Source organism: Haliotis cracherodii, unplaced genomic scaffold, assembly GCF_022045235.1.
Source record: "Haliotis cracherodii isolate W230 unplaced genomic scaffold, xgHalCrac1.p SCAF_6, whole genome shotgun sequence".
Classification (NCBI taxonomy): domain Eukaryota; kingdom Metazoa; phylum Mollusca; class Gastropoda; order Lepetellida; family Haliotidae; genus Haliotis; species Haliotis cracherodii.
Window position 1 is genome coordinate 38,338,203 of NW_027266319.1, and position 15,859 is coordinate 38,354,061.

Sequence of the window (15,859 nt, forward strand, 5' to 3'; positions counted from 1 at the left end):
CTTAATATCTGTTGGGCCTTGATATCTCTTGGGACTTGATATCTGTTGGGCCTTGATATCTGCTGGGCCTTGTTATCTTTTGGGCCTTGATATCTCTTGGGCCTTGATATCTGCTGGGCCTTGATATCTGTTGGGCCTTGATGTCAGTTAGGTCTAGATATCTGTTGGGCCTTGATATATGTTGGGCCTTGATATCTGTTAGGTCTAGATATCTGTTGGGAGTTGATATCTGTTAGGTCTAGATATCTGTTGGGACTTGATATCTGTTAGGTCTAGATATCTGTTGGGACTTGATATCTGTTGGGCCTTGATATCTGTTAGGTCTAGATATCTGTTGGGACTTGATATCTGTTGGGCCAACTACAAGTTCATGTTGTGCATGTATAGACCAGTGGCTCAACAACATTGTCATGCTCTCTGTCAACTCTATTGGCCCGCATTGTCTGTCTGCTGAAGTAGAGGCCAGTAAAACCTGTTCATTAGAAGTAATATGTGAAATAAAACTCACACCAATGCACCAACTCAATAATTAACAGCTGCCACCTTGGTCTAGTGATAGAGTGTCCATCCAGAGAGCGGAAGGTCTGGGGTTCAATCCAAATTCATTCTGTATTGTTTCAGAAATTGTGGCAGATAATCAACTCTCCGGGTATATTTTATATCATATAAGCTCCATTATTCAATTGACATTGGAGTTGTTTAAAAAATATATCAAAACATCTAAATTTGACATCAAACAAAGTCTTAATTTTTGTTTGTAAATCTTTACCTGAAATATTTTATTGTGATGAAATTATGAACAGATTATTGTATTACATATCTTCTTATGAATTCAGTTTATCATTTCAACAAGTTTTTAATCTCTTGTGGCCTGAAATGTTTACCATTATGGCGCTGAGGTACCTTTTGGTAAAAGTCTTTGCAAGGTTTGGGATCTCAGCCTGGACCAATACTTGTTGCCTCCAGACATGATTGTTGCTAAAAGACTTGTAACACCATACTCTCCCTCACGCACTCAATCCCAAATAGGACACTCAAGTAGGTCATGTCTTTAGACTCTCCTCACTGTTAGAATGTTGATGAAAGATCAACTGACATGGGTTTCATTTCTCCAAAGTTAATTTACCATTTTGGAACCGACAAATTTGTAGCACTTGCAGAAAAACTCCCCCTTACCCCCTCCCTAAGTTCCCTGCAGAGGCACTTTAAACAAATTCCTGGATGAGACGAAGATTATCAATGTCTGCATACAGAGCATTTTGACCCCGAGACAGATGGATTGAAGGAGAAATGTGATCTCCAATTCTTCATCACGAACTGCCTTGAAGGTTGAGGACAGGTGATCAAAGATGGCGGTGTTCTCTTCAATCAAACTGCCACCAAATTTGGGGGCCAATCCAGCCTCAATCAGTATTCCTATCACCTGCTTCACCAAATCACTTTTCTTGAGCGGAGGCCAAGTTTTTGTGAAATCTAATCTTATGATGGTCAGGGAAACACTCCTGGCATTGCAGAAGTACAGTTAATGATTACAGGAGTTTTACAAAGACTAATATAAACCAGGCAAGTTTCCCCTGGAAAACTATTTTATTTAGAAATGAAATTTATCCCAGTGAAATGATAATGTACTTATGACTATTTTTCTGAACTGGCGATGGTGATGATGTTGTTCCTATGAGGATGAAACCGCAGTTATAACAGTCTCAAACTTCTAAAGGAAGCTTTATCCAGTCATAATGGTTTGAAAATCTGTTACTCAATATCTTGAACTTAATTTTGGTCAAGCTTTGATGGTTGAAAACTCTATACTCATTAATACCTCCAAATCTCAAAACACATGTTTACCGACATTGTTACATGAAAATATATGAGTAACTTGCCAACAAACAACCAAAACAGCTGTGTTTGTTTGTTGTTTAATACCACACTCATCAATATTCCAGCTGTAGGATGACAGTCTGCAAGTAATCAAATCTGGACCAGACAATCCAGTGATTGAAATCATGAGCATCGATTTACACAATTGGGATACGATGCGAAACAGCTGTGAGACACTCATGATGTTTGAGGGGAGGTCGGATAGCCTAGTGGTTAAAGCATTTGCTCGTCACGTCGAAGACCCGGGTTCGATTCCCGACATAGGTACAATGTGTGAAGCCCATTTCTGGTGTCTCCCGCCATGATATTGCTGAAATATTGCTAAAAGCGGCGTTAAGCCATACTCACTCACTCACACATGATGTTTGACTGGAATACCATGATGTGATGATGCCATGGATGATGACAGCATCCGCCTTGTTTGCAGTATGCAAGGCAAAGCAACTTCATCAAAGTTTTCCGGATAATTTTAATCAAATGAAATGGGATAATTTATGCTGTCTTCTTGTTGCCATGACGATTGCTGCATGTTTCAATCTTGTAATATGACACTTATTAGGAAATAGTTTTCATATAATGAGCTACTAAAAAACTTTTTCAAGAAGATAATCAGGAAAAAATTATTTTATGGTTTCTGTCCAGTCACAGTTTACTATCCTATTTTGACTCAACCCTTAGTGAGTGAGTTGGGTTTAAGGCTGCTTTTAACAGTATTCCAGTTATATCGCGGTGTGTCAGCTTGATGTGGGAGGAAAGCCCGAAGTGGTACAGGTACCAGACGTTTACCCACGAGCACGGGTATGGTGCTGACAAACCTAGAAAAATAATCGAAGTGAACCGAGATTCTAACCCACAATCATAGGTTTCTGGCGTGCCCAAGGAATGCAACTCTGCACAGCGAATCATGGCGCCTGAACCACACCAGGGTGGCTCAGTGCTCATGTTAATGTCCACATATTGACCAGGTACATTCATGTAAAAACACCTCAGTGATGATCTGGGATACAATGTGTCTTCAGCAACCCATGCTTGTCCCAAGAGGTGACTAAATGGACTGATGGTCAGCCTTGCTGACCTGGTAGATGACACGTGAAGATCTGGGGTAGAATAGGTCTTCAGCAACCCATGCTTGCCGGAAAAGGTGACTATGCTCTTTGTAAGAGGCGACTAACGGGATCAGGTGGTGAGACTCGCTGACTTGGTTGATGCATGTCATCATATCCCAATTGCGTGGATCGATGCTCATGATATTAATCACTGGATCGTCTGATCCAGACTCGATTATTTACTTGCTCACATCATATAACTGGAATATTGCTGAGAGCGGCGTTAAACAACAAATTAAAAACAAACAAACAAACACTCTAAAACAGTGCTTCTGGTGTCATGAGTAATTAAAGCAGGTCAAATACCCATAGCTTTTTATTTAATTTTTTTTATATTTTATTCCTTAAAAATTAGTCAGTTGCGTAGTTGCTCACTTTTCAGATAATGTTGGTGAAGTGCGATTTGAATTGGTAGCCATGGTCCAACCCAACTGAAGCAACTGATGATGACAAATTATGTCATCAAAATGCACTAAATGGATTACAATGGCATTATTTCTAATCAGCAAGATGACAAATATGACGTAGCAGAGTTCGAATAACACGGAGGAAATGGAGCAAGGTGAATCCAACCTAAACGCTTTGCTTCGTCTCATTAGTTGCCTTGACAAATTTAATAGCTTTATTTGCTCAAATAATGAGGAGAAGACCAGTATTTAGCAATTTATGGACAGCTGGCATGCAATTCCATGTTGTTTCATTCCATCACTGGCAAAGTAGGACCAGTACAGTTGACCTGAGGGTAAAGTGTCCTGCCATCTGTAGATTAGTGTGGCTTTACTGCTTCATTTTTAATTAGATTTTGAGCAGAGAAGCCGTTTCAATGTAACTTTGTTAAAATATTGATCTGATGATGATGTGTGTTTTTGCGTGGATTTGTTGATATTTGTTTATGTTTTAAGGCAATTTTCTGAAAATGGGTTTGGAACATGAAGCTTTTAGCAATATTGGACCTTATTTTTAGTGGGTTTTTTTATATGGAAAAAGAATCTCACCTTTGTGTCTCTTGATATCAAATATACTGACACAAGTCAATAAAAGTTTTAAACTAGAGTTTTAAACTTTAGTGATGAGTGTTCTGTTTAACATCCAAACTAATTCTTAAAAGTTTTTCAGTTTGTAAACTGTAATAACCAGTGTAAAAAAGTATAGCTATCCAGCTTCAGGGGACATTCGTGATGTCATATGATTATGACGTCATGCTAACTGGTGATGTCACAATGGTCTGCCAAGCATTGGGATGCAGTTTCTTTATAGCACTGTTTCCAACGAGATCTCCTCACCCAAGCAATACCTTCTGTATCCAAAAAAAGAAATTGTCCCCGAAAATTCTTCCAGCTGTAGCTGAAAAAATATCTAATCTCGATACAATATCACAGACCCCCCCCCCCCCCCCCCCCCCCCCCCAGAATATCAAACGGTTGGTTCCCTAAAACACTAGCAAATCAAATGTAGTCATGTTCTATGGGATATGCACCAATTTAAAAATGTTCAATTTAAATCAAGATCTTGCCAATGATGATCACCATAACATATGGCTATATTACGCCTGAATTATTTGACAGTAGTTTTGGTTTTATCTTAGTCTAAGTTGGATTTCCTGAGCCTCATGTCCATTAATGAAGGATTATCTACTTCATATATTTGAACCATTGGTACCAGGGTTGACCAAAATGTCCTTGAATCCTTTCTTGTAGAACCATGACATATTTATGTTCAGTTATCAAGGGAGGCCGAACTGATGCAGGAACGAGACAGTTATTGCCATTAACAGATGACCATATTGGGTTGGAGCTACCCACATTGTTTGGAATGTCATTACCGCCATTGTTGCAACCCTGTTCATGAATGCTGATGAGGCTGCTTGCTGGATGATGAATTTATAAGATTGCATTTCTGACAAATATTGGACTAAAATATTCTCTCTGATGTGGGTTTGTGGGACTGGCTTTTTTGTTTATATGATTCTATCCTTTGAAGATTATTTCGGCCCCTATGGACCATGGATCATAATGAAGACAAAGCTTGGATTCAAACCCATGATCAGCAGATGTAGGTATGGTTAAAAGGGGCACAACTCTGCACAGCAAATAATGGGTCTGATACAAGATGGCCACACTTGCCAACAGATTAGGTCATAGACTGAAGAAATTCTGTCTATGAACAACATATTTTAGGTCAATCTGTCACCACCAAGAAGGAACATTTAGCCTGGGAATAGGGCTTAGACGAGTCCAAATTTACAACCCCCATTACCCGACCCTACCCGGGTACCCCCTGTAGGTCACAAGAGACCAAAATGTCTGATTGGGAGTAGTTTGACCGTAGTGACTTGTAGTGAAACCATATAGATAATTATTGTCATTAAACAATATCATATGACTAACCATGGGTTCAGGTAGTCCTGTGGGTACCCGGGTCCTTCTCAGTACCCACCCGACCCAAGTACCCGAGTTACCCATCCCAGCCCTACCTGGGAACATAGACTGAATTTCAAATATTCAAAGATTTTACAATGTATATACTACTTAAACTGTGATAGCGATGTGTGAGTGTCTAGACCAGGATATAGCAGACTCACTGTTTGGAGATATGACTAGGATGCAACTTGGATTTAGATTTGACGCATATTAAGCTTCAGTTTAAGAAATAATGATCAAATCATGGTTAGCCCCGATTATGTTTCTAGGTTTGTCAGCACCATACCCGTGCTTGGGTGTCACTGTAGTGGTAAACGTCTGAGATCCGCATCACTTCCGACCTTCCTCCCACAATTAAGCTGACACGCTGGATATAACTGAAATACTGTTAAAAGCGGCATTACGCCAAACTCACTCACCATGAAGGAAATGTGCCCAAAGGAATTACAGAAGCTCTCTTCTTTTTGTCATCATTAAGTTTTTAATCTAAATTTCTTTTTTAAATACTTCAAATACAGACCGGCAAGCATCGACCAGTGCATGAATATTCAGTACATATACATGACATGGATACATGGTGTTTTAACCTTTAGAAATAAATGTAAAACAATTAGTTACAATGACACAAGAGTGCCATCTCCTCAGCAAGAGCTTGACAAGGCAGCCTGTGTGCGCTAGTCTAGCTCTTATAGCTATGTAGCATGGACGGTGGTGTTTTTTTGACAGTTTGATCTGCCAAGATGCCTTCTCCTCATACTTTGACCTTCAAGTCATTGCCACTTTACTTCAGCCTTCTTGCTGAAGGCTTCATTCTTCATGATCGCTGCTGAAACATTAATGATGTCTTTAACACCCTGTAGTCGTGTCTTCAGTGCACATTGTTCTGCATGGTTTTTTGTTTGCCATTTAATTTGTACAAAAAATTATATGGGTCAATGTTTAGAAAATAAATGTGTTTGTTTAATAAGGATTTTGGAATAACTGGAAATGTTGAAAGTTGAAAATGTGAACTGAAGTGAAATTTTGTATTTAAGATGCCATTTTCTGTTTAAAACAACCTAATATAATGAAGCAGTCTTTGGGATTTGTTTTGGCAGCTAAATGTTGAGCTTGTCGTAAATGTTTAGTTTCTAGACTAACCTGTTAATTTGTGTGCAGAAGGATAACTGAAGGTTGGCAAAGAGTGGTCAGGAGACACACAGTCAAATACAGTTACAAAGCAAACATATTTTAAATTAATTACCAAACAATCCTGGATATTATTTAGGAATATGTTTTTTTAAGTTTTAATTTAATTAAGGAAAGAAATCGAAAAGTGTATACAATATCTTACAAGGATTTTCTTCATATGCCAAATAATTGTGTTTTGGAAAATATTGGTCTGGTCTAATTTTAACCATTGTGAGTGAGCTGCATTTAATGTTGCTGTTAACGCACAGTATATTAACTCCTAGCCAACCAGTCCTTGTTTTGACCCCTTAACGCCAAGGGTAACAACAAGTACCATCTCTTATTATATTGTCTTTTGGTATGCCGCGGCCGGGGACCGAACCCCCATCTCTCCGCTCTCCAGACACTCTATCCACAAGAACACAGAGGCAGTCTGTTGACATGTAATATTTAAGTAAGAAGCACTATTCATGGTAACAGCATATAATTAAAAGTATATATAATGTTTGAATTTTGTGTTAAGGAAATTCACCATCTGTTCGAAGGGTAGTTGTAAAAAGTTGTTTAACCAGTATCCTGTATAGTTTTAATATACATGGGGTCTTAATGCAAGCTGATACTGCTTAATCAATATTGTGACATATTGCGCATTAGCTTTAACTGATTTCTGAAAAAGGCGTATTTAATTTCAGTTTTGACAGCAGTTCTCAATCCGTGACTGACACAATATCAGATATAATGATAAGAACTGAATTCTGTTGTTCTCCAGAGAGACAGGCACGTCCGTTTCAGATTCATCATTGTGCCATGATTGCCAGTTTCTATTAAACTTACATCTCTCTATAATTACTCTTTTAGCAGAGGGAATTATGTTTCTTCCAGTATCATTTTAAAAGGAATCTAAAAAGATTTAATTAGCATTGAAGAGGATGAAGTATGATAAGGCCTCTATTCGGCCCACTGGAAATGTCAAATTTGAAAGTTATATAAACTTTTACGAAAATGTCAAATTTGAAAGTTACTGAAGACCTTGAAATGTTATCAATAGATGGGTGAAGTACTGAGAGGAATATTTATTGCTTTAATATGAAATTAGTTTTAAGGAAGATGTGACCTGACTGAGTAATGTGTTTTACCCTGATAGATGTAGATAGGTGATATTAAATTATTGATGTCTGAATCCATGATGGGAGAGAGGGCCATGTCTCCGTGAAGACGACGAATAAATTCTTTGACAGGCATTTAGAAGTTGAAGTACTAAGTAAGGATAGGAGTTATGGAGGAACAACTTCTTGTTTACAATTAAGAGCGACATTTCGATGTAGGTTCTAACACTGTTATCAAGCAAGTGATGATAAAGCTTGATTACGGTATTAGAACCTACACCGAAAAGGACAGGAGTTATGGATGAACAACTTCTTGTTTACAATTAAGAGCGATGTTTCGGTGTAGGTTCTAACACTGTTATCAAGCAAGTGATGATAACGCTTGATTACTGTGTTAGAACCTACACCGAAAAGGATAGGAGTTATGGAGGAACAACTTCTTGTTTACAATTAAGAGCGACATTTCGATGTAGGTTCTAACACTGTTATCAAGCAAGTGATGATAAAGCTTGATTACGGTATTAGAACCTACACCGAAAAGGATAGGAGTTATGGAGGAACAACTTCTTGTTTACAATTAAGAGCGATGTTTCGGTGTAGGTTCTAACACTGTTATCAAGCAAGTGATGATAACGCTTGATTACTGTGTTAGAACCTACACCGAAAAGGATAGGAGTTATGGAGGAACAACTTCTTTATTACAATTAAGAGTGATGTTTTGTTGCAGGCTCTAACACCATGGTAGAACCTACACTTACTCTCTTAATTGTAATAAAGAAGTTGTTCATCCACAAATCCTATCCTTACTTAGTAATCCAACTTCTAAATGCCTGTCAAAGAAGTCTGAATCCATTCCTGAATAATCCCCAAAAGTCTTATTGCTCCTTGGAGTAATACTTTTATTTTAAGATATTTTTAAAAACTTTAGGATGGGAAAATGTAATATTGTAAATAACTGTCATTTGGTCAGATTAGGTTAGATTTTCTGTGAGTTTGTACCTTGACAGAGTGAGGGCCAAACTGTATGAACATTGGCGCTTGTGATGACGTTCAAAGAATGTTTGGTTCTCACCCTCTAAAAGTTAACTCAGTTAGCTGCCACTAAGTGAAAGTCAGTTCTTCTTCTTTTTATATCACTATTTGGTGTTGCTTAGCATGTTTTACATTGTGTATGTGTGACCTTAAACACTGACATCCATATAACAACTGACTGAATTGAGCCAAAAAATGTCTTCACATGACCTTCAGGAGCCGTGAAGATCCGGGGCCGAATAGGTCTTCAGCAACCCATGCTGGTCATAAAAGGCGACTATGCTTGTTGTAAGAAGCGACTAAAGGGATCGGGTGGTCAGGCTCGCTGATGCATGTCACTGATCCCACTTGCATGGATTGAGGCTCATGATATCAATCATTGGATTGTCTGGACCGGACTCGATTATTAACAGACCACCATCATATAGCTGGAATATTGCAGTGTTGCGTAAAATAACAAACCAACCAACCAACATGACCTTTAGCAACTTCTGTTGTAGTTTGGTGTGTTTTTGATGAGAACAAAATGCATTTTAAATACATCACCATAAGATGGAAGACTGTTGGTGTGAACAATCTTAGTAAGATGGCCCTGTGACAGTAGTTCATGGTACAAGTACTAGATGCCATGCACTTCATGTACAAGACGCCAAAGGGGGCAGAGTGCCGACACTGAACATTTGGCGATATGTATGTGCCAGTCATCATTGCTGAATTGGCCGATCATTTAAAGGTGATATTTAAGGCTTTAAAGATACAAGTGTCAAATGGGCGCTGAAGTAAATTCATAGATAATTACAGAATGCTGTTGACTGTCAGTCTGGTTGAGGCTCTGAGTGAATCATTTTGTTTGCTATATTCACAAGGATGGGTTGGAGAGGCGATATTCTATCACAGACATTCAGTCCAAACCTTCCAATGTTTGGAGAAACCCTGGCGTCAAAGATTAAGTGTCCAGTTGATCATTATTGGTTCTGTATGTATGCATGCCAGGGAATTCCAAGAGGTTCCTAAAAATGTTGAAAAAGTCCAATAGCGTTCATGTGATTTTTAGAATACATTCTCATGATGTGGTTCATTTTGAAGGTTTTTGACCGGCTTCTCATGCAATGGGAATGCCATATGTCATGTATACTTCACATTAAAAATCATCCCTTACTGCACTAACTTTATCAGGTGGATTGAAATGAATGTTGTTTTATGCCACCATCTTCAAAAGATCAACAAACAGTAAACTGCTGAGCAAAAGAAAGTATATTCCCATATTTGATGATGGCTCAAAATCACACCAACATGTAATGGTTATTTGATGGTATTGTGTTTGATAGGAGTTTTTTAATTGCAGTGTTTCAGCCACTCATTTAATTCTTTTAACGTTTTGATAATGTTTGTATTTTTTTTTTATCAAATCTATTTTTCAAATTTATACTTTCTTTTTTCTGGCAGGTTAAATGATGTTAGACAGATATAAAATGTCAAGTCTGCAGTAGCCGTGTCAGCGTAGTTGACAGCATCAGCAATGATCAAACAACTATCCTACCATGAAGTTTGAAAATACTTGATTCTCATTGGTCAGTCAGATGTTTCAAATCACAATAACCACCTCTTATTGAAACAGCTGATTTGATAACCGCATCACCATGGAAGCTGAAATTTATACAAAAGTACATCTTTCTCAATCAGTTTTGACATGCATTATAAATAATGATATATACACTTGTAGGTTACAAAATGCAGGGGCGGTCAGATAGCCTCGTGGTTGAAGCATTCACTTGTCATGGCGAAGACCTAGGTTCGATTCCAGTCATGGGTGAAATGTGTGAAGCCCATTTCTGGTGTCCCCCGCTGTGATATTGCTGGAATATTGCTGAAAGTGGCGTAAAACAATACTCACTACAAACTGCAGAGTTGTCATTACTACAGTGACAAAGTTTGTTGAAAGAAAATAGATAGATATTGACAAAGGGAGTGTATTTCAGGTTTTAGGGGCAACAGAAAGCTTGAAATTTGGCACTCTTCTTTATCCAACAACGATGTCGTATCGACTGCATTACAATGAGTAGAGTAACATCATTATAATGACATGAGGTGTAGAACAGCATCTTGCAAAGCTTACTTAGTTTTCTTTTGGGGAAGCCCACTTCACTGCTGTCAGTTTTAATTAGTATCAAATAAATTGTCATTATGATGTTTATAAAAAATGACTTGTATTTTTCAGTGTCCATGAATGGGCGGACCAGTTTACGGCAGATCTTCTGGAACTTGCCGATATTGGCGCTGGTGCTGGTTGCTTGGAGGTAGGCATTTACATGTATTTAACATTCATTGAAAACAAGCTCCTCTCAACTGAAAACACTCGTTCAGTCACTGACCTCATTATTTTATCACATGGTTCCCTTCGATTCTTTACCTGTACACCAAGGTTGATGTTAAAATAAACATAAATAATAAAATTTAAAAAAATGTCAGATGAAATAAAGGTTATTTACAAAATTGTATCAAAATCAAATGGTCTGTTGCCTTCCTAAATATATCTACTTTTGTCATCAATGAAATTTGTCAACAGAATTTGTTGAAAGAAAATAGACTTCAAAATTTGAAAATATTTTTTTATTCATGAAATATCTTTTTGGGCGCATTTTTGAATCAAGTCATTAGAATAAAATCACCTTCTACCTGACACACACAAGGCCAAGGTCATCTCCAAGGTCATGACCCTTATGAAGTATTTTCTTGTCAACAGTTTGTTTCATGTTGTGAAGAGATATAATTTTTTGTTGAGAAACTGTTGACGGCAAGTTGAAACCTTGACATTTTGACTCGTTATGACATATCTGCATGACATAAATATTTTATATTATTTTGTGCATGAAAAGGCCTTGTGAAGAGTACAAATGTATTCTCGTCTGAAAATGAAATGACACCTTTGGTGCAATGATATCATGAATACCCATTGCTGTATGTCAAGCTATACCCACTGGTATATATTAAGCCATACCATCTCAATAACATGTCCCAACTTGTGAAACATGATTTCATTTTCAGCGGATCATTCCAGGATCAACTGTGTTCAGATTGCCAGACATTAGGTCTGGTAACAAGATATGTTTTCTGAACTCATTTCCGTGGGAGAGCAAGTCTGGTCCCTGATATTTGCTTGACATATTTGAGTTCCCCGAACATGAGATTTGTGAGCATTGGCTTGTTGAACCCCAGCTTGACTGACAAGCAACCATTACTTTGTATGCAAAATGTATGTTAGCAATTCATCAGGATTAAGAGTATGCAACTTTTCTAACCTAAATATTTCTAAAGGCTTTGTTTTTTAATCTGTCAAAATAAGAAGGAAGGTGTTATTGTGCATTTTATTGCAGAATTTGTACTTGTAAACTACTGTGCCAAATGCACACTTAACTGTTGAGGCTTACGCTGGGCTGAAACTAATGCTAACAATTGTACGTAAATGTATTATTGATAGCATTTAATTTTTCAAATATTTAGCAACAAAAAACGGTCATCTGTAAGAAAACAGTCTACATTACTGTACACATCTGTGAGAAAATCAATAAAGTCGTCAATCTTTACGTATTTTCCTTAATTTTTAAAATGCAGTGACATTAAATTGATGGTGTCATACAGTGGTGTACAGTGATGTCGTGCAAGGTTACAGTGCGATGATGTCATGCTAGGAGGTTACAGTTCAGTGATGTCATAGTTTAAAGATGTAGCCTTGATCTCTCATGCCCTTAGGCCATATGCATTACGTTGTATATTTTATGATTTGACTTTGAATCTTGCTTTTCGGCTTCATCAGTTCATATTGGTGATAAACTGGCCAACAATATGTCATTTAATGGCTCGACACACAACAGTTGCATTGTGAAAACAATACAATACAACACAAGCTCACATCTGTAAGTGGGCGGTTAGGTAGCCAAGTGATTAAAGCGTTGGCTCATCATGCCGAAGACCTGGGTTCGACTCCTGACATGGGTACAATGTGTAAAGCCCATTTCTGGTATTCCATGCCGTGATATTGCTGGAATATTGTTAAGAATGATGTAAAACCGTATTCACTCACTCACTCACATCTTTAAGCATTAGTTCCATCAAGGACATGACTAGCTTCAGAATTGGTATATGCATGGACACTTCTTAACTTCAAAGGATTTATGAAGGAGTAAGGATATTAAAATTATTCAGAACCATGCATAAATATTCACCACAACCATTTTAAGCTGTTTAAATGTTGACCTATTAATTCCGTTTTTGACCTACTGATTATACTGACAGGACATGACATTGCATGTCAATAAAGGGGGAAAAAACAAAGAAAAAATTCACATTGCATTTGCCATTGTGCATCATGTTTTTCTTTCCCTTGATATAACATGTTATCCTATAATGTATAGTGCTATCGATGTGATTAACCCAATCTGATAACTTGGTTTTCTGGATCTGATAAATATGAAAATGAGGTCACCTACAAGAACTACTTTTTGTAAGATTCATACATGGATGCAGTGCCTTCTTGCTGAAGAAACTGCTGTGTAATATTCCCAGTACGTTTGGCTGCAAATTATTTGTCACTGTATTATAATTGGGCCGGTTCACTCAGGCACTGTATTCCTACACATTTTCTAAAGTTACTTTAGTGAATGAAAATATAGCTTAAAGTTTTTTTAAATTGTGATTTATCTCCTCCTATTATGTTCACACTATATATTAAAAATAGAAATATGAACTATGCTCGCCAAAGGCACGGCACCGGGGAGTAATACAATTTCTGGTCCAAATGTATAATATTTACGATACAGAAACATGAGTTTATTTCCTTCACAAAAGCTGAATCACTTTTACAAAAATTGCGCTGTGTTTTTTCCCCATGTATCTGAGAGGAAATCTTGGCAAGCCAATATGGAGTATTTTGATTACAAGGCAATGTCTTCGTACACAACTCCAGCTGCTAATGAAGCGAGGTCAGCGAGGTATTGGGTGATCTCGTATGTACCAGCATGTGTTGGGGTCGGATGTGTCTGTCTGTGGCTCATGGGAGTTGTTATGTCTGTGTTCTTTGAAGGAGACAAAAATCTGATTATTTCTTCACCCCAAGCAAGTACACTTCGATCGCTTGTAAAACACGGATGTTGGTTTAACCTGGTGAAACGGCGACACTGTGAAAATGTTCAGCTGTGGTTATGTTACGAGCCTTGCTACTTATTTGAACTTCACCGGAACCTCTTTACCTGATTAAGAAGTGACCTGCTTATGAAATGACCTGATTCAGAAATGAAATGTCCGATATTGTTATTCCTTCTTATGGATGCATGCACTTTAATAATAGAACAAGACATTAAATTTATCTTTGGCATACATACACAATGGTTTCTACAGGGAGAATCTTAGACTTGCATCTATCTCCTAAAGAAATATTCCATAATATTTTTATAACATTGGCAAAATTGTCACAATTTCAGAAGATTATTTTTTTATGAGCTCTGATATTAAATCCTCAACGATATTGATTTGAAACCGATCTGCAGTCTGTGAAAGACCGCGATGCATAGTTGTAGAAAATGAAATCATGGAAGCAAGGGGAGGTTTAATTTCTCCGTTGGCTGGTGCCGATGCTGTGATTCAGGGCAGCATGTCCAATGTCTGACATTCAAGGCTTTATGACTTTGTACTGTTGGCAGAACCTTGAGACTTGGCAAGTGTTCGACATCGGTCAATAACTCAGCACTAAAGTTGGCCAGATTGCCTCCACACCATGGAAAGTAATGTGATGTAGTGTTGTGCTATTTTCAAATTACGATGCTTCATTTCTTGCACATTACACCGCACCAAACAGGCATTGTTGGGCAGGTAGTTGCTGTCTACTTTGGACAAGCTATACTTGTTCATTATATTCTGAGATTGCTTTATACACCAGTGCTTGACAATGTTTCTTATGTTTTATTAATTTCCGCCACTCTGTAAATTAGTTTAATGCCATTTAGCCCTACTCTGAAAACCCCATATGCTCCCTACCCCCGTTACCCTATATCCTATATCCACATCCTTGACCTAATTCCCACGTCCTTGACCTCATTTCCACATCCTGACCTCATTTCCACATCCTGACCTCATTTCCACATCCATGACCTCATTTCCACATCCTGACCTCATTTCCACATCTTTGACCTGATACCCACATCCTTTACCATTCCCACCCATGATCTCGTACCCAACATGGGCTTCATACCCATCCATGTCCTCATTCCTGCCCATGACCTCCTATCCACCCAGGACTTCATACCCAACCAGGACGTCATACCCATCCATGACCTCATACTCACCACTGCCCCTACCCCCCTCAAACCTCATACCAACCCCTACTCTCACCCCCACTTTCCTATACAATATCCATGACCTCCCTCAGACCTATGCCCACACCAATGACCTCATACCTGACCCCAAGAACCCATTCCCATCATTGCTTTTATGTTACCCAAAACTCACATCCCTTTTTTCATTTCTATCTAAAATATCTTTCTTAAATTTTTGACATATGGTCCTTTTTGTAAAGCAACATTATCAAATAAACAGTAGTTTGTTTCTTAGGCATCATATATCCTTGAACGAATACATTTGAGAATGGAAATATCATGGTCTTTATATTTTGGTTCATTTCCAAAATGGATTTTTTCACTTGACCTACTGAGAGTCATGACAAAAGACCTACAATGCTTCAAATTCTTTGAAATGATCCTTCACAGAACCATCAGTGCTAGAGCTCTTTGTTAGTGGTTGCTCAGGATCTGTTCACGATCTGTTCACGATCTGTTCACAATCATGTGACCTGGCTGGGATATCTGGGGCAATGATGATACTCCATTGACAAATCTACAAAGATGCCACTTACACCATCAGAAGATGCCTTAGCCAGCTTCCTCAACACTTAACATCCCTTAGAGACAATTGTAGCACAGCTGCATGAGCAGTGGTGGAGTCTGCAGATTACCGCCACCACATCTGATACGTCTTTCATCACGGTTGCAGTATACACACTAACCTCACATTGGTCAGCATGGGATCACATAGACCAAAGTCTTTCACTGTAGAATCCTACATTAGCTTGATATGTCAAGTAGTGAATCAGCCGGTC

The 15,859-nt window shown here is 38.1% G+C and overlaps 1 protein-coding gene across 1 annotated transcript in view; it reads left to right on the forward strand.

The window, feature by feature from the left end:
- The window catches only part of LOC139446420 (voltage-dependent calcium channel subunit alpha-2/delta-3-like), a 312,880-nt gene that overhangs the window by 102,543 nt on the left and 194,478 nt on the right, over positions 1 to 15,859 (forward strand). Inside the window, exon 2 of the mRNA XM_071227746.1 lies at positions 10,931 to 11,009. Within this exon, the coding sequence (XP_071083847.1) occupies positions 10,931 to 11,009 (79 nt within the window). The remainder of the gene's footprint in view (positions 1 to 10,930; positions 11,010 to 15,859) is intronic.